The 25787-nt window shown below is 33.7% G+C and overlaps 1 protein-coding gene across 4 annotated transcripts in view; it reads left to right on the top strand.

Annotated features, from left to right (window-relative positions):
- The window catches only part of BRCA2 (BRCA2 DNA repair associated), a 78449-nt gene that overhangs the window by 34210 nt on the left and 18452 nt on the right, over positions 1-25787 (top strand). For all 4 annotated transcript variants that reach the window (XM_074216081.1, XM_074216080.1, XM_074216083.1 and 1 more), the window contains 9 exons: positions 6855-6950; positions 8607-8676; positions 10090-10508; positions 11169-11350; positions 13637-13824; positions 22652-22822; positions 23333-23699; positions 24094-24249; positions 25092-25236. In XM_074216081.1, the coding sequence (XP_074072182.1) occupies positions 6855-6950; positions 8607-8676; positions 10090-10508; positions 11169-11350; positions 13637-13824; positions 22652-22822; positions 23333-23699; positions 24094-24249; positions 25092-25236 (1794 nt within the window). The remainder of the gene's footprint in view (positions 1-6854; positions 6951-8606; positions 8677-10089; positions 10509-11168; positions 11351-13636; positions 13825-22651; positions 22823-23332; positions 23700-24093; positions 24250-25091; positions 25237-25787) is intronic.

Here is a 25787-nt window from a genome sequence, read left to right as displayed (position 1 = left end):
ATAATTACTTAGCTGTGTGGTCTTGAGCAAGCCACTTAACCCCATTGCCTTGCAAAAAAAAAAGTAAAGGAGCTGTACTTAGTATATTATTTTTCAAGAAGATAAAATAATGAATTTCATTTTACTTATTTGATTTTTCCTTTGGCTCAGTAGCCTTTGATTTAAAAAATTTCCATCTTCCTACCATAAAGTTACCTCAAGACAATACTTTTACTGTGTTTTCAACTATTATACACAGTAAAACTATTCATTATATATGTGCATTGTTTTCCAAAAATTAGGAGCTGTTCTTAAAAATAACACATAGGAAGTCAAAGTCAGAAAACCTGGTCAATTGAGATAATTTTCATCTAAGAAACTTATCTTGGAAATAACAATTTTCATAGCATTGAAAAATCATTTCCTGAGCTACCTCAGGAGGGGAATTTAATTCAACAAACCAGGTTTCATTCAGATAAATGAAATTTATTAAGCACTTCATCTAAGACCCTGTACTTGGTATTGAGAATACAAGGGCGGAAATGGAAGTCCCTGCTTTCAAGAAGTTTGATGTTTCTCTTGGGAAATACAGCCAGTACACAATTAAATAAGGAAGCATTTCATGAAATTTGAGGCAGCATGAACAACTGGGAAGATCAAGAAATACCTCATGTAGAAGGTAGTAGACATTATACTGAAACTTGAAGAAAGCCCATGGTGAATTCTGAGATATAGGGATGAGAAGGAATTGCATTCCCGATGTGGAGTTTGTTCTATGTAAGACATGGAGGCAGGAGATAGAATATCCTTTTTGAGGAATAGCACCTTTTAGGCCAGCTTAGAACAGAAAATTGGGTGGGTGGGGGATAATATAAATAATTATATATATGATAAAAAGTATTTCTCAGAAGGCAGATTGGAATCTCAATCCCCATTGAAGAAATTTATATGTGAATTTACAGGCAGTTGAGATGCTGAAACTTCTTGAGCAGAGGAGTGACATCTTACAAATATTGTTTTGGTACCTCTTTGAGGGAAAGGAACAATACTAGAAGAAGATGATCAGTGGGTCAAATTTGTGAATGATAGTGGAAGCTGTGGGAACAAGGACACATGGAAGAGAGCATTTGTTTTCCAGAGACAGGAGCAAAATAAAGAAGGGGCACTGGGGTTATTAGGGAATTTTGTAGTGTAGAATTCAGCATAAAAGAAAGCTTATGACCTCTATTTATTTCCTTGATTCAGGTCAGAGTACTTTGCTGAGAGAGAGATGGGAGGCAGTAGTGTATGGGACTTGAAAAGATTTGGAACAGACAGGAACACAGTAGTCAAAACAGAATGAAAGGATTGCCGTACTGCAGCTAAGATTTGATAGTAAATTTATATTGGATCCAGTTGTCACAATTATGTGACTTTAGGGAAAAGGAATAAAGAAACTGTGTGGGGTAATTGGGTGTTGCCTTGGTTAGGGGTCTGGCTTTATATAAATCAAGATTGTTTATTGTATGCTCTTCATTCTCAATGACATCAGGAGGATGATGTCTTCACTTGCAAATGAATTGGATTTAAGTGAGCCAGAGCTTTGCAAAAGTCATCAGTTGAACTCCCTCATCCAGAGTCGTTGAAGTCCACTGGCAAGACATAGGTTAGGAAAGACTTGTGATGGCTATGGGAAACCTTGGTCTTTTAAGCTAAAGTCTTTCTCATGTCTGTTTGTCTGAGGCAAGACCCATTCAGTAGTTAAAAGGCTATTTGGGAATTGAAGTAAAAGATGACCTAGTCTGTCTTCACAGAAGAATCAGTTAGGCAGAAGACTGTCAGAGTTTCTAGACCAAATGGAAACAGTTGCCATTTACACTCACTCTGAGCCATCAGAACCCCATCAGTGAACCAGTGATGCTTGGGCTGGGGCCTATTATTGGCCAGTCATTGAGAGCCAGAGTGATTTAAGTTTAAAGGAATAGTCTGGTAGCTTCATTTGAATCTTAATGAACTTTGTCAAAGCTTGGTTTTTTCAGAGCAGTATTTCAAGAAATCATAAATGAAAATTACTAACAATGAAAAAGAAAACTAACAAGAGTTAATTATTCCAATTTTTCAAGCAAATAATGTTAAAATAAATAAGTAGGGAGAAAAAACTCTAGCCCTCAAACCCCAACATACATTGCAAAATATAAATGATCAAAATTTATATTTCTTTAGACAGAGTGCTTATATGTAGGAGTATGAGTCACAATAGAATTAAGAAACAAGAGTGGAGTACACTGTAAAATCAGATTGGTTAATTATAGGGTTAGGGTCAAGATTTCCATGGAAAGAATTGATACCACAATAGCAATGGATAGATATACTGGAGGTCACAGTAAAGATGAAGGATAGGTAAGGGGAAGGAGTGGGAGAGATGTCAAAAAGAATGGGGAAAAATTATAGGTTGTTTAAATTCCCAGGAGAAGCAGTCAGAACATAAATAACTACCAGTCATTTATCTGCTTTTTCTTCTTTGTCCTTTAGGAGAATGGTCTATTTATGTCAGGGTTATACTTGAAAATAACAAGGGGGAATAGGAAAGTTTTGCAAATGATTCTCTATAGCAGATTATATCTTAACAGTTGAAAGGTATTGCACAAGATTAGCAAAAAGACTGGATCTGATAATTGCTGAGTCTTCTCATGCATATGTGACCACAGAAGTCTCCATTCAATGTTTTACCGTCAAGTTAGGCCTAACAGGGAAATTTATGCTTTTCTAAAGTGTTTGCTATTCATGAATCATGTCTTAATCTAGAATGTTTCTGGATGGCAGATTAAATCCATCAAGAACATTGGAGGGCCTTTTTAGTGAGATCCAAGAATATTGAGGGGAAAGCACTCATGTTCTTTTCCTTTTTCCCTTTTGTGGAACTTCTCTAATTTGTTGAGCATTCTTCCAGTTTTTCCAGATTTCGACCTTGTTCTTGAAGTCTTCACTCCCTCACCCTAGATATCCAGTCGTTTACCAGATCTTGCTGTTTGTGCCTTTACATCTTTAGTGTCTGACCTCTTTCTCTACTCATAGTCACCACCTTAGATTAGGCTCTCATCTCCCATCTGGCATATTTCTTTCTTTTTTAAAAAATTATTTATTAATTATTCCAACTACAAAGATAATTTTGCAAAGATAGTTTTCAACATTTTTTAGTAAAATTTTAAGTTCCCCATTTTCCCCCTTCCTTCTCCTCTCCCTTTAACAGTAAGTAATCTAATAAAGGTTATATATGCATAACTATGTTAAACGCTTCCATATTAGTCATTGTAAAAAAAAGAATCAGAACGAAAGGGGGAGACCATTAGAAGGAAAAAACATAAAGCATAAAACAGACTTTAAAAACAGAAAATAGTATCCCTTGATCTGCATTCAGACTCTCAGTTCTTTCTCTGGATCTGGATTATCTTTATTAATACTGCTGAGAAGAGCTAAGGCTATCATAATTAATCATCATACAATGTTGTTGTTAATGTGTACAGTGTTCTGGTTCTGCTCACTTCATTCAGTATCAGTTCCTGGATTTTCTGAAGTTCACCTCTTCATGATTTCTTACAGAACAGTGGTATTCTATCACATTCATATACCACAATTTGTTCAGCCATTTCTCAATTGTTAGACATCCCCTCAATTTTCAATGTTTGCTGCTACATAAAGAGCTGCTAGGGGCGGCTAGGTGGCACAGTGGATAGAGCACTGGCCTTGGAGTCAGGAGTACCTGAGTTCAAATCCAGCCTCAGACACTTAATACTTACCTAGCCGTGTGGCCTTGGGCAAGCCACTTAAGCCCATTGCCTTGAAAAAACCTTAAAAAAAAAGCTGCTATAAGTATTTTTGCACAAGTCTTTCCCCCCTTTTTATGATCTCTTTGGAATAGAGACCTTAGTGGTATTGCTAGATCAAAGAATATACACAGTTTTGTTGTCCTTTGAGCATAATTCCAAATTGCTCTCCAGAAAGGTTGGATCAGTTCTCAGCTCCACCAACAATGCATTAGTGTCCCAGTTTTCCCACATCCCCTCCAGCATCAATCATTTTCCCTTTTTGTCTTATTGACAACCTGATACCACTTGACATATTTCAGTAGTCTCCTGAATGGTCTCCCAGTCTCAAATCTCCCCCCCCCCCTTTAACAACTTCTAGTAGCTGCCAGAGTGTTTTCCTTAATCACAGATTTAAGCTTGTTAATCAGTTGTCTCTACTGATTGTCTATTGTCTCAAGGTTAAAATAGGAAAATTTCTGTTTGGTTTTTCAACTGTCTTCAACCTGTTTTTCCAACCTCCCCTTTCAAAAACCACAGTCCAGCTGACCTAGACTTCTTTTCCTTTTTTATGGTATTTTATCTACTATCTCCTTGCTGGGGTGCACCCTTCTCTGCTCCATGGAGTCCCTCACTCAAGACCAAACTAAAGCATCTTTTTTTTGTACCTGATTGAACTATTTTCCACCCTACTCCCAGCTTCTCCTGCCCTCTCTTCCTAACTACCTTGTCTTTTATTGGTTCTGCCCATGGTACAAAAACACCTTCATCACAGTTTCACTTTTTGTCTTTGTGCTTATTGATACTTGTTGACTGATTGTTTGAAACAAAATATATGAAAATTTCCTATTGTCCAGGTTGTTATGCACCCGAAGGGATAAAAAGCTGAATTATTAACTGCCAGTGAACAGTAAGGTGAATCCAGAATTGAATAGGGGAAGAGAGCGAGCTTAATTGCATTAGGAAAGTTTTACTGAGTTTTTAATGCTTCTCAAGCTCCTCCCCCAGGGCAAGCATCTTTTCAACATAAATAGATTTTCCTTTTAATGCTGTGTGGTTGTGAATGCTATAACACTAAATTCTCTTAGGAGTTGTGAGTGCCCAAAAGGATGATGCAATGGAGACAAAAGAGGCACAAATAGGCTGTGTCAGTTGGAAGTTTTATTTATCCTTATTATTATACAATTATATTTACAAATGTACATATACAACACCTCCTCCCAAATAGACACACAAATAGCAAAGAGAGTGGAATCCAGTTGACAAGCTCTTAGCAGTATATTCCCATACAGTGTTCTCTAATCCCCTTATCTTTCTTCCAAGAAGAGAGAATGTAGTTGGTTATCTCCTGTTTTCTGAAACCATGACTGGGACATTTTATTAATTTGAATTCTGCCTTTGTTTAATGTTTTCAGTTTCCCTGTGTATAGGATACTCCCATGTGCAAGATGCACCTTATTTTGGGGGCCTGAAATTTGAAAAAAAAATGTAAGTCATAAAATTATTGAACTCAAGTTTTATTCATCATGAAATTCAAAGACCTTTTGCTCATAGCTACCAGGCATCTTTTGGGCAAGTCTGGTGCGTGGATGCATGCTGAGTCCATTCCATTTCATCAACTTTGAAGCACCAGTTGTAACCTCCTTTGAAATCCATTCTTTTTCATCAGTGATTCTTCTTGCCTCTTGATGAACCATCTTAGTGAAACTGTCTCTGTGATGGAGGTCTTTTTGTTCTATACTTCCACTTGCCCTTTGCTCTTCAATCCATTTCTTCAATCCCCTCTCTGACTCAGGCTACTTGACTGAGTTGCCTTTCATGGCCTTCTTCTGCCGGGGCATTTTCAAGAGGGTTCCTTCTTCCTGTAGCCAGTCTCAGATTGTTTTCTCAGTAGGAAGAGGACCAAACCTGATATTCAGCTGATTTCCATTCACTTTTTTTTGTTTTTTTTGCAAGGCAGTGGGGTTAAGTGACTTGCCCAAGGTCACACAGCTAGGTAATTATTAAGTGTCTGAGGCTAGATTTAAACTTAGGTCCTCCTGACTCCAGGAGTGCTCTATCCACTGAGCCATCTAGCTGCCCATCCATTCACTTTTGCAAACTGGATCATTTTGAACCTGAATTCAGCACTGTACAAAAATATTTTCTGAGCTATTTCTGGGCAGAACATGGTGAAACATAACCTAATAACATGAAATAATGAGTGAAAAAGTGGGAAATGCAAGTAAAAAAAATCTACAACCACTGTAAAAGAGGCTCCCAGTTTTTAGACCCCCAAATTTTTTGAAGAAGGGTGTACACATCTTATGTGGGGGGAAATAGTATTTAGCCATTCCTCAATTATTATCACCCACTTTTTTTTGCAGAGTTTATCTTAAACACATTTATGTTAAAATAGCATAAGGGATATCATCAGATAGATAATTCAGCAGAGAAAATAAAGTATACATCAGTACATCCAACACATTTGTGGACCTTCCCAAGCTACTATTTATATAATTACTTTGTATGTATTTGTATTTTTTCATTTTATGTTTACTGCCTATGTAAACACATATATAAACATTTATTCCTGTTTATATATTTTTCCTAATACTTAATACTTTTAAGGATTAGGATTTTTAGTATGAACATTTGCACCTTCCACATAGCTAAGCTTTTTATGTTTTAGTGTTAGTAAATTGAAGGGGATAAAAATGTTATCCTATTACCAACCATTCAGTGATTGATGAACTTTTCCAAACATAGCTGGGGTGGTTCTTGAGAAAGACTGAAAGTCTTTCTGTTGTAGCATTGGGCATGCCAGAACTTACTCTATATTTAAGTAGATTTTAAGTTTTCATATGGCATCCACTCCAAGATAGGGCATTAAAGTAGAACTGGTTTGATGGAGGATCTCTTTTATCAGAAATAGTGCTAGAAAATTTGATGTTGAAAAATTATTTCTTTCCACTAGGAAAAAAGGGTTTGTATGATATAATTTGTAATACTTACAATCTTAGGCTAGAGCCCTTTAGTTTTAGAGGTAGATGGTTTATAATTTCAAGATAGAGCAGATAAATATGGTTTTTGAAGATATTTATTTCATTTTAGGAGAACCCCCAATTAAAAGAAAATTGTTACATGAATTTGACAGAGCGGTGGAAAAACAAGAAAAATCTTTAAATCCTTCAAAAAGCAGTCCAGATGGTAAGAGCCTCTCATTTTCTTTCATTTGGGGGGGGCACTATTATGTAGGTATCATATGGATTTTTTAAGGTTGTATATAAATTTTTTTGGAGGAAAATTCTATAGAATACTGCAATTATAAAACATTCTTTATTCTTTTTATTGTTTGAAATATCTATTTATTAATTTAGCACAAACTCAATACATAGTAGGTACCAAAGGTATAAATAAAATGAAATGACTGAGGTTTTCTCCCAAGGGCATGTCATATTTAAGGGATACCTCTTCTCTGCATGGGCTTGTCCTACTCCCAGATCATGCCTCCCTCACCCCCAATCCCAGTCTGTAATGGGATTGCCTCTTGAAGCCCCCTCCCCCACCTTTCCTGAGAGGGTGTCCTCTCACCATTCCTCCCCATCCTGGTGCGTGGTAATCAGGCTCAGTGTACAAATTCCCATAATTTAATCAAATTGAAGAAGAGAAAATTGACCCCACATTTCTCTCTTCTTCCACCTTCCTTCCCATTTCTACCTCCTCTCAGGAGTTGGAATATCTAGGCACTGTTAGATATACCACCAGGGCACAGGCCATACTGTGAAAAAGAGTCACTTACTTCTATCTCCCTTACATCCCTGCAAGTTGGTATGTTTCTCAGCAGTGGTCTTTTCCTTCCCCCTTACCCCTTCCAGGGACCATAATAACTAATTACCACTCTGATAAGTAATTGGCCACAAAGTATTACCAGGAATTGGGCATATAGATAATTGCCCAGAAAAGCTATTTACTAATTCCAATTTTGTCATTACAAAGGTTTTTGGAACTTTTCTTATTGTGTTGCCTTCAGAGTTAATTTTTAGTTCACAGTATAAACTGGGTTTCATTATTTTATAGTTAATTTTAAAAAATTATATTTGATTTTTTAAAAAATAATAATGAAATTTATAACTCTTTATAGATAAGGAAAATTGCTTAAGATAACAAGTGGCAAAGTTAGTTGAATTTATTGTTCACTAGACTTGGTTTCTGCTGACAGTTTTCAAAAATCCAGTCCATTCTCAAAGACTGAAAGTTTGCCACCAATTAGAATATCTAAAAGAATATGGTAGAGGCTTTAAAAGCTAAACTAAAGGGCAGAAGTTTGAAGAACATTTTTAAGAGGTGTTACCTAGATAAATCAGTGTATTATTTCTTAAGATGTGCTTATGTGGGGGGAGAATGAGTGGGGTGGTGCAACCTTCATATGGATGTTTAACTTCTAGTATTTTTGTTAAGAATATCTTGTGATCACCCTTTGTATTTATTGACTTTTAAAATTAAAAATGCAAACAAAGTAATAATTTCAAGATAATTAAAAGACTGAAATTTAAAATGAATTTCTTTATGTGTCTGGCTAATTAACAAAACCATTTTTAATTTAGATTATTGGTACTGCAAAAGTTAATGAAAATATATTAAGTACTGACACTACCTGGTAGTATGTGTTATATGCTAAGCAATTCAAACAATTTTGTGAAACCAAATTTTTTAACAATTGTGTGAGCTTATATTCTTCATTATTGGTAGTAAACCTAGTATAAATTTTTTTAAGTAAGAATTTATAGTAAAAGTGATGAGGTAAGTTGCCATTAAAATCAGCCATTTGGTTTTCATTAATACAGTTTAATGCTTTTCTTTTAGGCACAATGAAAGATAGACAAATGTTTATGCACCATATTCCCTTAAAGCCAGTTACTTGTGATCCTTTTAGGTAAGAAGTCTATTTTAGATTAAAAAATGATCAGCTAAATTCTCAAAATTTTTTCAATAAACTTTTATTTCATTTTCAATCTGTATTCTCTTTCTCCCCCACTGCTTCCTTTTATTTCATTTCCTATCCCCATTTGAGAAAAAAAGAAAAACAAAGTTCCTGTTACAGGCATGTATAGACAATCAAAACAAATTCTTGGCTTTACTCATATTTTCCCCTTCTCCCAGTGTCTCTATCTAGATCCCCTTTTTCTTTAAAAAAAAAAGGAAATAATATACTGTATTTTTTTCCCCCATGCTCCTGCTCTCATTAACAAGGGTGTAAAGCGGGGAGGGGGGAAAGAAATATTGTATTATCTCTAATTTTCTCTAATTTTTTCTGGAAATATTATATTCCACAGGGTGGCTAGGTGGCGCAGTGAATAGAGCACCAGCCCTGGAGTCAGGAGTACCTGAGTTCAAATGCAGCCTCAGACACTTAATAATTACCTAGCTGTGTGGCCTTGGGCAAGCCACTTAACCCCATTGCCTTGCAAAAAAAAAAACTAAAAAAAAAGAAAGAGAGAAACATTATATTCCTTTTGTCAGTAAAATAACACTCCTCAAGGGAAAGCTAAGGCAGTTAGATGGCACAATTGAGATCATATTAGTAAAGAGCTTAGCCTAGCACTAGGATATAAGTGCTCCCTAGCTATTTACTATTAATTATAAGAAGGAGGCTATGCAATCTTTAGTCAGAAGGTTACTGTTAGGGTTTTATGTGGTAAGCCTATAAGAAATGTTCAATTCATAAATTATGATATATTTGCAGAAAATGTGTAAAATATCTATGACCACATGATTTCAAGGTTGTTAGGAATCGATTTTCTACTCATTTAATTGCTAGGAAAACTGAGATTTATAGAGGTTGTAATCTGTCCAAAGCTAATTGAATCATTGAATAAATCTGGAAACTGCTTTATTCATTAGAGATAATTTTGTTTGAATTATATTTTAAAATACCAGAAATTTTTATTTATTTTTTTATTTCTAGAGATTCTGAATTTGGAAGGGAAAAGAACACAGTTTCCTAGAAAAGATGTTAGATGTTAAAATGTTATACATATAAAATAGAAAATTATCTTCACTAATTAGATGGCTTTCTTAGACTAAAACTTATTCCAATGAATATTTTTTGTTCAACAAATATTTATTAAATATCTATTATATTCAGTATATTGTGTTAGGACCTGAGGATATAAAGATGGTTTCTGCTTTCCTATAACATATCTAATTAAAGGAGATACTCTAATTCCTTTTTCAGGCAGCCATCTTGATTTGAAGTCCCTGCAGAAAATTAATACATTATAAAATTAAAAGGTAGCCATAAAATTGTAAAAAAAATAATAATAAAAAAAATTTTCCCTTTGTGTAGTACAACTAAGGAACGACAAGAAATGCGGCATCCCAATTTTACTGCACCTGATCAAGGATTTACATCTAAGTCTCCCTTTTTAAAATGCCAGACTTTGGAAAAATCAAGCTATAAGTCATTTTTGGAATGTCCATTATATAAAGTTTCCTCTGAAGATAATGGAAAGATGAAAACCAAGTCCACCAAAGTCTTTGTTCCACCTTTCAAAACTAAGTCAGATTCTTTCACAGATGAGCAGTATGTCAGTCAAAACCTTAAGTTGAAGGTAAAGGAGGATACACAAGAAAATGAGAAGCAAAAATATATAGATGGACATAATATGAGAGACAGTGAAAATAATGAAAATTATCTCACTGACAAAGATAACTACAATCAAGAAACAACTGGTGCTTTTGAAAAGTTTGGAGATTCAAGCCAAGGTATTGTGTATGTGGTTTTGTTTTTGGTTTTTAATTAATTTAATTTGTTGCTTAATTAATTTAATTTAATTAATAATTAATTCTAAATATCTTTTTTTCCAACAGTAATTCAAATGTTATTGCTATGGAGGTGGTTTTAGTAATCTTTATTTTTATTTTATTTTGGTTTTTATACAGCAATAGAGTTAAGTGACTTGCTTTAAGGTCACACAGCTAGGTAAATATTATGCATCTGACCGAATTTGAACTCAGATCCTCCTGACTCCAGGGCCGGTGATCTATCCACTATGCCACCTAACTGTCCCTGTTTTAGTAATATTTAAATATTCAAAGTATTTTTTAAAATTTCAGTCCTTAAAACAACATTTTTGGAATTCTTCAACTGAAACTTTTTGCCAGTCTACTAATTTTCTTGACAAATTGAAGTACAAACAAAAACCTTTTTACCTTTTTTTCCTTTTAGGGATTACTTATTTGAACTTTTTTTCATCCAATCCAAATGTTAAAAATTTGGGATGCTCAAATTTAATAAAAATATTCTTGGTTAAGAAGATAATAAAATATAATAATTTTTTGTTTTTAACTTAATGAAAGCTTTAAATTGTTTTATACTTTGAAAGCAATTTTAGATTGTTTTTCTTGATGTTTTTCTTTTAATAGAGATGATTGAAAATCTTCAGAATGCCAGAGAGATGCAAGATATGAGAATTAAAAAGAAACAGACACAACAGATTCATCCACAGGAAGGCAGTCTGTATCTTACAAAAACATCTACCATTCCTAAAATATCTCTCCAAGCAGCAGTGGAAGGCAAAGTTCCCTCTACTTATTCCAGTAAACAGGCATGTTTTTATCTGCATTGCTAATAGTTTCACATAATTATCAACAAATCATTTTTTAAAAGATTTTCTTTATTTTGAGTTTTACAATCTGTCCCCTAATCTTGCTTCCCTCCTCCCACCCCCCCCCTCCCCACAGAAGACAGTCTGTTTAAGTCTTTACATTGTTTCCATGGTATACATTGATCTAAGATGAATGTGATGAGAAAGAAGTCATATCCTTAAGGAAGAAAAATATAAGAGATAGCAAAATTATATAATAAGATAACGTTTTGTTTTTTTTTTAAATTAAAGGTAATAGTCTTTGGTCTTTGTTTAAATTCCACAATTCTTTTCTCTGGATACAAATGGTACTCTGCATTGCAGACAGCCCAAAATTATCCCTGATTTCAACAAATCATTTTAAAGGACATTGATAAGTGAAATTGTCTTTAAAGTTTTATTTGTGTTAATTTGCTCATTACCTAGACAGCTAAACTGATATAACTATAACTGAAGTTGTGAGGAAACAAAACTAAGTTTGAGATAAGGAAATGTGAGTTGGAAGTCTAAGGATTCTTCTAATTCCTTTATTACCTCAGGATTACCTCTGTTGTCACTTTAAAATGTGTACAGTAGGAATATTACCTCAAATCAAAATCTACAAGTAGGTGAGGAGAGATTTGAACTACATACTAATACAATTAGATGAATTTAGAACTTTTTGGATGGCAAGACTACTACTAAAAAATAGCTGTTAATGGTAGCATGGTAGAGGTCTATAATGAAATACCCCAAGTTGCTGGTCCTGTATTACTTAACATTTTTGTCACTGATTTTAAAACATAGCATATTCTTCAGATTTGCAGATAGCATGGAGTTAAGAAGAATAACTAACTCATTAGATGGACTCAGGATCCAAAAAGCTCTTGGGAGGGTAGAACATTGATTTGAATCTAATAAGAAGAAATTCAGTAAAAGATAGATAGTTTCATAAGTACGATATGAAAGATAAGATGTACTTCTAAAAAAAGATAGATAGTGAGTTAGTAATGTCATATATTAGCCAAAAAACTTAATACAATCTTGGGCTACTTTAAAGAGAAGCATAGTTTCCAAAAGTGATATTTCCACTGTCTTCTGGCTCATAGATTTTATCTGGAGTATTTTGTTTAGTTTCTATGCCACAGTTTAAGGAGAGTGTGAAGAGGATAGCATCCGGAATTGTAAATAACCTTGAGTGCATGTCAAAAGATCATAGGTTAAAGGATTTGGAATTTGAAAAAGAGAAGACTCAATAAAGACTTGATGGTTGTCTAAAAAGTATTTGAAGGGCTATCATATAGAGAAGGGATTAATTTATTCAGTTTTAACCCCAACATACAACCAGAAGTAATGCATAGAAGTCGCAAAAAGTCAAATTTAGACTAGAAAGACTTCCTAAAAATAAGTTTTTCAACAGTAGGAAAGTCTGCCTGAAGATGTAATTATTTTCCCCTTCTTCTTCAGGCTGAGACTGGATGCCCAGGTGCCTTGTAGACTGGGGATTCATTTTAAGTGTGGGTTGGGCTATATAACTACTGAGGATTTAGTGCTAAGAGAATAAGCATGCACCAGTTTCCAAACATTTGGGTTCTATAAGTTCACTTGGAGGTTGGTATATAAAAGAAGAAGTTGTAAAAGCTATAGAAGCAGAACTGACAGAACTCTCGTCAAAATTCCATTAGTTCAGTTTAGCTGTGTTCATCAAGGTCTTAGCAATCTTATAGAGCTATACTTCAGTGCATATAACTGATAGCTAAAGATGATGCTTGTTAGCTCAAATGAATTTTCTAGTAGAATCTGTCTGGTGGAACAAAATCAAGTTTAAAAAATTAGGCAATGCCAGCCCTTCTATTAAAGCCAAACCTGAGTTTGGATTGCCTAACTTATTACTATTTGTTGATAGTTTCCTCCCTTCTTTCATTTCTAAAGTCATAGACTCTCAAAAAATTTTATTTTGAGATTTTTGTTTGTTTTGTGGGGTATTTTAAAACTGTAATTCCCATGGAAATTAAACTTCAATAATGGAGACAATATAACATAGGATTACAGTTTTTTTTGTAAACATAGATCATTTGTGAGTCAAAAATCTTCTTGCATTGTTCCTGTGATCATTTTTTATACCTCTTCATTTTAAGATTTTACCCTTGATATATTAAAAATTTATTATATATTATATTTTTGTTTGCTAAAACTTTTGTAGTTTTATAATTTTTTTAATCTTCTATGTTCTAATCTCACTCATTGACTATCCTTTTTTCCTAACAGTTGTATATGTATGGGGTTTCCAAACAGTGTCTAAGAATTAACAGCAAAAATGCAGAGTCTTTCAAATTTCACTGTCAAGATTACTTTAGTAAGGAGTATTTATTGGATGGAAATGGAATACAACTGGCTGATGGTGGATGGCTCATACCTACTGATGAAGGCAAGCTTGGAAAAGAAGAATTTTACAGGTAACTCAGTTTTGTTTTTTAGGTCATTTTATTTTTAAGAAAGATTTTATTTATTTTGAGTTTTACAATTTTTCCCCTATTCTTACTTCCCCCCCCCCACCCCCACAGAAGGTAGTCTGTTAGTCTTTACATTGTTTCCATAGTACTCACTGATCTAAGTTAAATCTGATGAGAGAAATCATATCCTTAAGAAAGAAAGATAAAGTATAAAAAATAGCAAAATTACATAATGAGATAACCGTTTTTGTCCCTGAAATTGAAGGTAATAATCTTTGCTTTGTTCAAACTCCACATTTCTTTCTCTGGATACAGATGGCCCATGGATAACTCAGTTTTGTAGAAATTTTGCATTAATTATGAGAAAAACAGTATGGTACCTAAAGAGTGTTAAATTTGGAATTTGAATTGTGGGTTCTGTTATTTAGAACAACCACTGCTATTTATTTAGAGCTTTAAAATCTCCAGAAGTCTTTATGTGTATTGTTTCAGTTGAGGCTTAACCTTGTAAGGTAGATGCTAGAAATAGTTTTACCACTATTCACACTGAGATTCAGAGACATGATGTCATTTAGAAAATCATAAATTCATCAGCCTTAAGGTTAAGAAGGATATTCCACTTTATGCTATCACAATTTTATTTCTATATCTTTTTTAATATATACTTATAAACTTGTGAAATAATTTTTCTATTATATTATCACTGTATTAGTTTTTTATATTTGTGTCTCTTACAGTCTTAACTCTATGAAAGCAAAGATTGAGTTTTAATTAAATATCAAAAAGATCCACGCAAACTCTTTGCAACCAGTGACAGTTGACAAATTTTGAGTCTAATATAATTCTAGAAATGCTTCTAAAGAAATGTGGGAAAGATGCTGAGGAGAACAAAGGAAAATTAGCTAGACTATATCAGTAATATAAAGAAGGAACTCTATGCTGAACTTTGATTGAGGGTTTGATTGTCAAGATACCTGAAGGAGTAGAAAATACCAAAGACATGAAAAAACTTAAAATTTTATTCCCCATTTAAAAGATAACTTGGAGAAGTTTAAAAATTACTGTCTCATATGCTTATTTTCCTGTCTATATTAACTTTTATGAGAATAATCTAAACACATTAAGGACATCCTCAATGAGAATATTAGAGGGGAACAAGAAGACTTTGACTAGGAATAATTCACAATATCCTCACATGGTTTCCTGAAAATTACAAGCAATACAAGATTCCACTGTGCTTGTTGTTAACAATAATAAAGCATTTGGGTTAGTAGCTCAGGTATCATTATATAATTTAAATTATATTTCAATAATTATATTATGCATATGTTAAAATTATGCAAGATTCCTTGTAAGATGACAGCAGAGAGAACATTGTTTGACTACACCATTCATTAATATTGGTTAAGGCATGAAAGAGTGAGACCCATGCCTACTATCAGTATTTGCTACTGTCATGGAGCAGATCTTAACAGAGTTCATGTTGAGGAGAAATTTCCTGAAAGTGTTAAGGTCTTCTGGATATTTCTGTTTTCAGATAGCATTATTCTTCTTGCTTTAAGTCCTCAGAACACTGCAGTGCCTCCTAAATGAAATTCAGTTCCTTAATTCTCCCTAACAACTTCGGCTTAAGTCTCCACACCCAAAAAAGCAAAAAAAAAAAAAAGTTGAAGTCTGTTGTCTGGACTTGAATTTGCAGCTGAATGGCCAAACTTTAGAATTCATATATAAGACAGATACTGCAAATGGACAGTAAGTTGGTCCTAGAATTGAATAGGCTTCAGAAAGAATGCTAGAGTCATTTTGGAAAATTGCAAAAAGAAAAATTCTTTTTAATGTTGCCTAGCAATTCATCTATTAGGTTGGAAGCTTCCTGGGAGTAGGGATTGTCCTATCAATCAGTCAGTAAGCAGGTGTTTAAACATCTGCTGTGTGCTGTTCACTGTGATAAGTGCTGGGAATAGATGCAAAGACAAAAATTAGAACAGCCCTTGCCCTCAAGGAAAATAGAATCATTTGGAGGAGGCAACATGTATTTTTGTAATTATATACAAAACATGTTAACACAAGTTAATGGGGAGCACTGAGCATCAGGAAGGATTAAAAATAGTTTTGTACATTGGTTAAGCTGACTTTCAAAAGATTTTTCTGAGGAATAATTGAAGAGCACATGTAATTCCAGATATGGAATGTAATCACTGCAAGATCATGAAAATAGCAGTGGAACACCATATGTGAGGGACAAAAAGAAAAGGACAATTTGGTTGTACTATAAAGGGTGTGAAAGAATAATGTATATTGTGGATTTTTTTTTAATATTTTGTGTTAATTTGTCTTTTTTTTTTTTTAAGGTTTTTTGCAAGGCAATGGGGTTAAGTGGCTTGCCCAAGGCCACACAGCTAGGTAATTATTAAGTGTCTGAGGTCAAATTTGAACTCAGGTCCTCCTGACACCAAGGCCAGTGCTATATCCACTGCGCTACCTAGCTGTCCCTTTTTTCTTTTTTAAAAAAATTTTGTTTCTCCAACTACATACAATGGTAGTTTTAGACCAATCATTTTTTTTGCAGGGTTTTGAGTTTTACATTTTTCTCCTTTCCTCCCCCTCCCCCATTAGAAAGCAGTCTGATATAGTCTATATTTATAACTGTGCTAAACATAATCCATATTGATCATCTGATGAAAGAAGAATCAGATTCAAATGGAAGAAAACGTTAGTGAGACAAAAATGACATATAATTTTTAAAAATTGGAGATAACAAGCTTTGGTCAGCATTTAAACTCTATAGTTCTTTCTCTGGATATGGATGATATTTTCCATCACAAGTCTTTTTTTTTCTTTTTCTTTTCTTTTTTTCTTTTTTTTCTTTTTTTTTTTTTTGCAAGGCAAATGGGGTTAAGGGGCTTGCCCAAGGCCACATAGCTAGGTAATTGTTAAGTGTCTGAGGCCAGATTTGAATTCAGGTACTCCTGAATCCAGGGCCGGTGCTCTATCCACTGTGCCACCTAGCCACCCTTCATCACAAATCTTTTAAAATTGTCTTTGTTTATTGTACTGCTAAAATGAATAAATCCATCATAGTTGATCATCACCCCAAGTTGTTATTAGTGTATATATAATGTTCTTCTAGTTCTGCTCATTTCACTCATTAATTCATACAAGTCTTTCCAAGCTTTTCTGAAATCTCATCCCTCATGATTTCTGTCAGTATAATTGTGTTACATCACATACATAAAGCCACAATTTGTTCAAGCATTCCCCAGTTGATGGGCAGCCCCTCAATTTCCAATCCTTTGCCACCCCAAACAGAGGTGCTATGAATGTGGGATTTTTACCCTTTTTCATGATCTCTTCAGGATACAGACCCAGTAGTGGTATTGTCAATCAAAAGATGTGCAGTTTTATTGTCCTTTGAGCATACAGTCTTAACTCTATGAAAGCAAAGATTGAGTTTTAATTAAATATCAAAAAGATCCACACAAACTCTTTGTAACCAGTGACAGTTGACAAATTTTGAGTCTAATATAATAATGGGTGTTAAGTCCAGAAAGGGAATTGGAGCTAGGTTCTGAACAACTTGAAATGCCAAACAGGAGTTAGTACTTGATGCCAAATTTTAGTATTTCCTTTAGTGCTTATCCATCACCGTGCTAAAATGAGATGAATGAAAAGCCTAATAGGCAAAGTTTCTGGGTAATTAATAATTTATAAATTAGGCTAGCAAATAACTGATGGTCAGTGGTCTTAGTAACTAAACAAAATTTTGGAGATCCCTGAATGCTTAAATATCTTTGGTAAAGGAGATGCCACTGACAATCTTGATTGGTGAGCTATTAATGAAGGGATGGGCATTTTTTAAGTTATATTTATTTAAGGAAATGGGGTTAAGAGTGACTTGCCCAAGGTCACACAGCTAGGCAATTATTAAGTGTCTGAGGTCGAATTTGAACTCATCCTCCTGACTCCAGGGCCGGTGCTTTATCCATTGCACCACCTAGCTGCTCCCTGGGATAGACATACTAATGAAGAGGTGAGCTAGACATCAGCAATCCCCCCTGCTAGCACTGACCTGACCTTGAAACTCCCTTGAGCAGTCTGGACAAAGCAATCAATTTCTACCCAGAGCACTCTGGTCTGTTTTCTCCCTCGAAGGCTGGATTTTCCTTACCAGAGCGGGAGAAAGGGGTGTTGCAAGGACCTGGATTTATTTCCCAAGGACAAAAATTAAATTAGATTAGATTCTATTTGGGGTGGGGTCCCACCCAAGATCACAGAGCTTGTATCTGAGGATTTGAGGATTTTCATCTTTCAGCAATGATCTATAGGAATTGCTCACTGAATAAGAAATAAAAGGAAAACGTCAATCCTAACAATAATTTATTAATGTAACAGAAAATAATAATTTCGGGTGGCTAGGTGGTGCAGTGGATAGAGCACCGGCCCTGGAGTCAGGAGTACCTGAGTTCAAATCCAGCCTCAGACACTAAATAATTACCTAGCTGTGTGGCCTTGGGCAAGCCACTTAACCCCATTGCCTTAGAAAAAAAAGAAAATAATTTCTCTCAGAAAATAGTGATGTTGGGCAGCTAGGTGGCATAGTGGATAAAGCACCAGCCTTGGAGTCAGGAGTACCTGGGTTCAAATCCGGTCTCAGACACTTAATAATTATCTAGCTGTGTGGCCTTGGGCAAGCCACTTAACCCCCATTTGCCTTGCAAAAACCTAAAAAAATAAAAATAAAGAAAATAGTGATGTTTAAGAAGTTTGTTGAATTAATTGAATGAATTCTGCAGTTGTGTAAATTGGTCATTATTTTCCTTGTGTGAAGTTTGTAGATAAAATATTATTCTTAAGAAAGTTTGAAACTAATATATCCTGAAGGTATATTGATTATTACCATACTTTTAAAAACTGTCAATAATGGTTGTTAAATTAAAAAAAAAAGTCCTTTTAAACTTTCATGAAATAAGTTGTAAATTTTGTTTGAAAGACTCTTGGTTGCAAGACAGTTCTTTTCTCATTCAACTAGTGTTAATTCATTTATCCTAGGAGACTTAAATAGAGGTCTCCTCTGGCAAAGCATAGTATTCTGACTTTTAAAGTTCAGTAATATAATGAAATGGACCATAAGAAAAGTTAAATGAAACCAATTTATGTCCTTTTCATGTTTATCTCAAGAGTAGCAGGTTTTCTTTCTTTATTTTTAAATTATTTTTCTGAGTCTCTGTTTACCCTCTGTTAGTTGACAGATAGGGTGCTTATTTTATAGGGCCGTATTTCTTTGCCGCTGCCTATCTTTCCAGAATTTGTATTTGTGCAGGATTCTAGAATATTTTGTTTTACTCTATTTTTAAACTAATTTTAATATAGAAATATTAATTTCTACAAATATTTCTCATATTCCTTGTCATAATTCAGTACCAATATATCACTAATTGTATATTTCTCATAAATGATAAATCTTTAAAAGATCTTTTTTCAAACATTCCATACTTCTGATTTGAACCTAAGCTCAATTAGAATCTAGCCAAACAAAGGAATAATTATATATCATTGAGAAAGAGGTGACACCAGCTAGTCTGGTCCTTGGATTTCAGACCAGCAGGTTCTCTAAAAGTCATTTTGAATGTAGAAACTATTGGGACTACATTTTTATAAATTTGAACTTTTTTACTCTTATTTTCCCTCTATTAATTTGAAATACATGTTTAGATTCTTTGAACTGATAATAAGTGGTTTTGTTCACTGAAGTTTGATGTTGGTTTAACCGTCTTCCTCTCTATTTCTCCTCCACCACAACGATTTCCCTATCCTAGTGTGTATAATAGAGGAGGGTTATTTTTGCTCCAAAACTGAGAATGAAAACTTCACATGTGATTATTTCCCCTTTTTAAAGATATCTGTTTTATCACCTTGTTAAAATGTAAATATTCCCCTATATTTTTGGAATAAATTCATTCTGTAATTTTTACAAATTACCAATTACTTCTTCTGCGTTTTTAAGTGTTATAATATCTTTCTCTCCAAATATGTTTCAGAATCAATTATTTTAAAAACCCTACCAAAGTATGATAATGATTTTAGGAATTCACTAAGAACAACTAGTACTTTCCAAACTTCTTTCTAAGTTTGTAATCCTCCTTTCAAGAGTGAGGCTTTAGAACTCTTTAGAGTTCTTGCTAATGAATGTACACGTCAGATATGATACCAGAAAAAAAGTAGATAGAAAATTCAAAGAATTCAACAATTAATGGACCACCTTTGTTATCTTGAAGTATTAGGATTGTTTTTTATAGGTGTAACCCCAGACTCTAGATTTTTCCCACTTATCTGGAATAAAAGCCTAGGTAGTTTTTAAATAGGTTCCTACAATTGCATCATCTTATTTCTAATGTCTTTGGTGATTTTAGCCCTATAAAAGAAGATAAAGAACCAGTGAAAGAGAAAACCAACTGCAAAGAAGCTGTAACCTAAATAAGTTTACCTTTTAGCTTATCCCTGCCCATATTCTCATACTTGTGAGGACTTGGACCCTAGGTCAGGATAAGCTTTAACCTAAAAGAAGTACTGCAACTTAAAGCAATTCCAAGTATTTTCATAGTTTTTGGGCAGAGTGACTGGAACATCTGTTTGTGTGTATTTCCAGGGTGATATGCAAAGTTGGACAAGAAAAAATTTCGTTCCAGATTACTGGGCAGAACTTGACAACTTGGGGCTTCTAAAAAAGTAGTGATTTCTTATGTAACCTTCTCCCTCCTTTAAATATAGGGTTTTACTATTAGAAAAGAATAAAATGTCATCTCTAATTTTTTTTAACATTGGTGGTGTTTTAATAATAATGAAACATTAAAGCCACAAAAACTTAAAATTTCAACTTTTGTTCTTTACAGATATTAACATTTTGCAAATTTCCATACATACATCATGACCACATATTTTCAATAACAACAAAGCTACATTAAAAGTACAATATAAGAACTATTTGTAATCACACAAATAGATAGCTCTTCACCCAAGTTTTCAGGAAGAAAAAAGATAATAAATAGGTAAAGGAGCTTCTTCTCTCTATGCAAATAAAGAAATATGGAAAACAGGTATTTCCTAAAAAATAAATGTTTTGTTCTGAGACTACCAGATTTGGTTGGAATAGGAAATATGATTGGGAAAACTCATTGTTGTTTTAGGTGGGTAGGTCATTACATAACGCAAATGATGCATTTTCATTCTTATTCAGTTAATTCACTGTAATTGTAATTTCTCGTAAACATAAAAGTAAGATATTTAAGTTTTAGTTTCACTCTGAAAAATATTGTTTTATTTTTTAATACTAGAGTGGGGGCGATTAGGTGGCATAGTAGATAAAGCACAGGCCTTGGAGTCAGGAGTACCTGGGTTCAAATCCGGTCTCAGACACTTAATAATTACCTAGCTGTGTGGCCTTGGGAAAGCCACTTAACCCCATTTGCCTTGCAAAAACCTAAATAATAGAGTCTAATTGCTATTTGATTTCTTTATAGTTAATGATTTTAAAATTTAAATCCAAAACCAGTTGATTTTTGTTAGTATTTTTTAAAAAATCATCTTCACTTTTTAAAAAATTTCAGCTATTAAGAAAAATACCCAAAGACAACTTTTTTACAAAGCCTACTTTCAGATGTAAAATTTTAAAAAGATAAAAAGAAATAACTTTGTTTTGACATACAGCTCTCTTAAGGAAAACTGAAACATTAAGAGTTACAAAGCATTTTATTTGTAACCATTTATTTTTCTTTTCAGCAATACTAAAAGTCCCTGCTGTGTTATTCTACAAATGAGAAAACTAAAGCTAAGAGTTCAATGACTTGCTTCAGGGACACAGAACTAATAAATTTCTGAGTCAGTATTTGAACTCAGGTCTTCTAACTCCAGAGGACAGTGCTCTATCCATTCCTTTATCATTATATTAATTTCTCCCCAAGGGAAAACATTACACATGCTGACAAATTTATTGATGGTAAGCCCTACAATAGATTTCTTGAAAGTGTGAGAGTGTCATTTGATCATTGAAACTCACAAATTTTCTGTTCATTAACTGGGTTTTCTTAAATGGAGATTTTTCTGTTCATTAACTGGGTTTTCTTAAATGGAGATTTTCATGCCACTTTTCTTAGAGAAAGCCTCTATAGACTGCCATATTGCCAAATCACTTGGGACCAGTTAGTTATCTTTTGTTTGGCCATGGTTGCTGTTGATACAAGATAACTAGGGTTATGCTTCATGACTCCAGGGGGGAAAAAAATGTGCGTTCAAAAGTTAGTAATTTCTGCGATTATTTTGTATCTCAACAAATACAACTGCCCTGAAATCCTAATTTGCCTTGAATCCTGTCATCCTGTTCACATGTTGAATAACTGTATTTTTTTTCACTCTCTAACATAAGGTTATCCTCCAGGGAGTCCACACCCTGGGTCAACCACAGTTCCTCATAGAGTCAGTTCTTTCATCCATCTGCCTTGGCCTAACCTCCTTTTTTTTTTTAACCTGACCTTGAACCTCTGACCCCCAGAGCCTCATATTTTCCATTTGGGTGTGTCCTGTTTTCTTCATGATCAGGATCCATAGTCTTCATCACTACAGTTCCACACTTCTAAAGTTTCAGCAATATTACTCAAAATAGTTATATTACTTAGATAAATTTGTTATTAGTTCAGTTTTCAAGTACTAAATAATTTTATGATTTTAAATAATTTATAATTACAAATATACAATAAGAGTTTTTTGGTTTTGTATTTTATTTTTAGTATAGATAAATCATTATCTACTTTTATTTTTTAATTCATTTTATATGCAGGGCTCTGTGTGATACTCCTGGTGTTGATCCAAAACTTATTACTAAAACCTGGGTGTATAATCACTATAGATGGATTATATGGAAACTGGCAGCAATGGAATTTACTTTTCCTAAGGAATTTGCTAGTAGGTGCTTAACTCCAGAACGGGTGCTTCTACAACTGAAATATAGGTAAATATAAAGCAATAAATAGCATTGATGATATTGAGATTGGCAGGCTGGACAGCACATGCCAGAGCTAGCAACACTTAAGAGTTTCTTCAGTACCTAAATTGGATATCACTACAATTCATCCACATCTGCTATGAGAGTCACTGTTTATCATTGTCATTTCTTCCTACCAATGATAATCGATAGCTGATTGAAATTCTAAATTATTTATAACACTCCACCCCTTTGAAATGCCAGAAGAATTATGAATGGTCAATCTAGCAAATAATTTTCCAAATTTTAGGAACTCTTTGTGATAGCAGTACTGTTTAAATTTGTGTGTTTTTTTTTACTTATCTTTATGTTTAAATGGTTAAACGAATTACTAAATTTAACTTGAAGACTAAATTTTATCATTCCTAAGTGTTTCCATAGAGTATTTTTAGTTCTTTATTGAACAATGATTTTTTTCCTCATGACTTCAATTCACTAAATATAAAACTTGTCTTTTTTAATATTATATATTTTTAGATATGACATAGAAATTGATAAAAGCAGAAGATCAGCTATTAAAAAGATAATGGAAAGAGATGAAACAGCTGCAAAAACACTAGTGCTTTGTGTTTCTGAAATAATTTCATCAGACACAAATACATCTGTAACTGCCAACAATAAAAAAAATGAACACCATAATGTGGACACCAAAAAACAATCAGCAGTCATAGAAGTTACAGATGGATGGTATGCAATCAAGGCACTGTTAGACACTCCCCTCTTAACACTCTTACAGAGGAGTAAATTGACCGTGGGTCAGAAGATTATAACCCATGGAGCAGAACTGATAGGCTCTCAGGAGGCTTGCACACCTCTTGAAGCTCCAGCATCTCTTATGTTAAAGGTAAAGAAAACCTTATTCTTGATTTTTAAAAAAACTTCATAAAGTAAAAAAAAATTCCTATCCCAACTATCAGCATTTAAAATTCAATTGTTTCAAAAAACATCAATAGCAAATTTTGGATCTAATGTTCTGTTTCAGTTTTCACCTTGATGCCATATTACTAGCTTTATGTCTTTTGTTTTACCTTTTATAGCCTCCATTCCAGTGGGGTTAAACAATAAGGGAAGGGAGCCAACAAAGCCATGACTGAGCCCCCCCCTTGTATATTTCTGATTATGTAAATTAACACAATTGAATATCTGTTTGAAAAATTGAGTATAGACAAAGAAAAATTATAAACAATTTCTTTTTTTGTTTTAAGAACTTATAATTTATTCACATTTAATTTATCCAGCTTTCTGCTAACAGCACTCGCCCTGCTTGCTGGTATGCCAAACTAGGCTTCTTTTCAGATCCTAGACCTTTTCCATTGCCTTTATCAACACTCTTTGGTGAAGGTGGAAACGTTGGCTGTGTTGATGTAGTTATTCAAAGAGTTTATCCTACCCAGGTATGTATGACACAAACATAATTTTCCATTAAATTTATTTAAACATTCTTTATGTGCCCACAGAAATATTGCCAAGTCTCATTATTCATGGAAATTATGTTCTATAAAGTCACCATGAACACTGGATTAGCAAATATCAAACCATTGCCATTGGGGAAATAGGGTTAGGTTCCTTATGAGTCTTTGGTCACAACATTCACTTCTGTACTTTCTAAAGTAGCCTCATTGACAGATAAGTGAATTTTCTTTTCCTTTTTCTGGATTATATTGTTGATATATTAATATTGAACTCTTGACTAACAGCATCATAGCTCATGCATGAATAAAACTTATCTAACTCTCGTATTTTCTCTGTAAGTCACATCACAGTCTTATTGGACTAGGAAATACTAAATGATACTCTAGTACTATTCTTGGGGGTCATTTTAAGCAGCAAAATCACCAACAAAAAAACACAAAGTTGTAAAAAAACATGGCACTAAATAGGCCTTAAAAAGGATTCTTATTTTATACTATAAGAACTTGACCTCAAATGGGAACATGCATATCAGGAGACTCAAATTTTTTCCTTCCCCTGTCCTTATCTGCAAAATACAGCAAATACTGATTTCGGAGGTACAAATGAATTTTAGCAAATAGGCAAATTCACAAATACTGAATCCCCAAATAATGTTCAACTGTATATTTAAACATCTTTACTAAACAAAAGCCAGTTTCATTATATAGACTGTTCTGGCTGATAAAAAACCTGTTAATTTTCAACTTTTCTTGGAAATATGTTAGAATGTATAGAAGCTAGGTTTTAAAAATTAAAGGGAGATATTTTATTTAAAACATTCCAGTGGATGGAGAAGACATCATCAGGATTATATATATTTCGTAATGAACGAGCAGAAGAAAAAGAAGCTTTAAAACATGCAGAATGTCAACAAAGAAAACTGGAAGCTTTACTTACAAAAATACAAGCAGAATTTGAAAAACATGAAGGTAATGATTGTTTAAAATTTTCACTTGCTGATATAAATTATTGAGATTTTTAAATTTAGCATTGGTAATTAGACAATTTCTTTTCATGTTCTTGAAATGATTTATAAGTTTTTCTACCAACTTGCAATTAGAATTTATACTTGTTGGTGCTTGGTTGTTTCAGTCAGATGTGACCCCATTTGGGATTTTTTCTTGGCAAAGACACTGGAGTGGTTTGCCATTTCCTTCGTCAGCTCACTTCACAGATGAGGAAACTGAGGCATGCAGGGTTTCATGACTTGCCCAGAGTCCCATAGCTAATAAGTGTCTGAAGCTGAATTTGAGCTGGGGTCTTCCTGACTCTAGGGCCAATGCTCTGTTTACTGCTTCATTTAGGTATTGTATTCTAGTTAATTTGGCCTTATTCCTCAGCTGTGTAAAACATTCAATGAACTAGTTCAAAATTATTTTATTTGGTAGGGTTTATGAATTTATTAATTCTCAGTGATTTCCTTAAATCACGCATCTGACATGTCACTTCCCTACTTAGAAAACTTAAGTGGCTTCCTCTA

This window comes from Macrotis lagotis, chromosome 1, assembly GCF_037893015.1.
Source record: "Macrotis lagotis isolate mMagLag1 chromosome 1, bilby.v1.9.chrom.fasta, whole genome shotgun sequence".
Taxonomy (NCBI): domain Eukaryota; kingdom Metazoa; phylum Chordata; class Mammalia; order Peramelemorphia; family Peramelidae; genus Macrotis; species Macrotis lagotis.
This window is presented reverse-complemented; position numbering and strand designations above follow the sequence as displayed.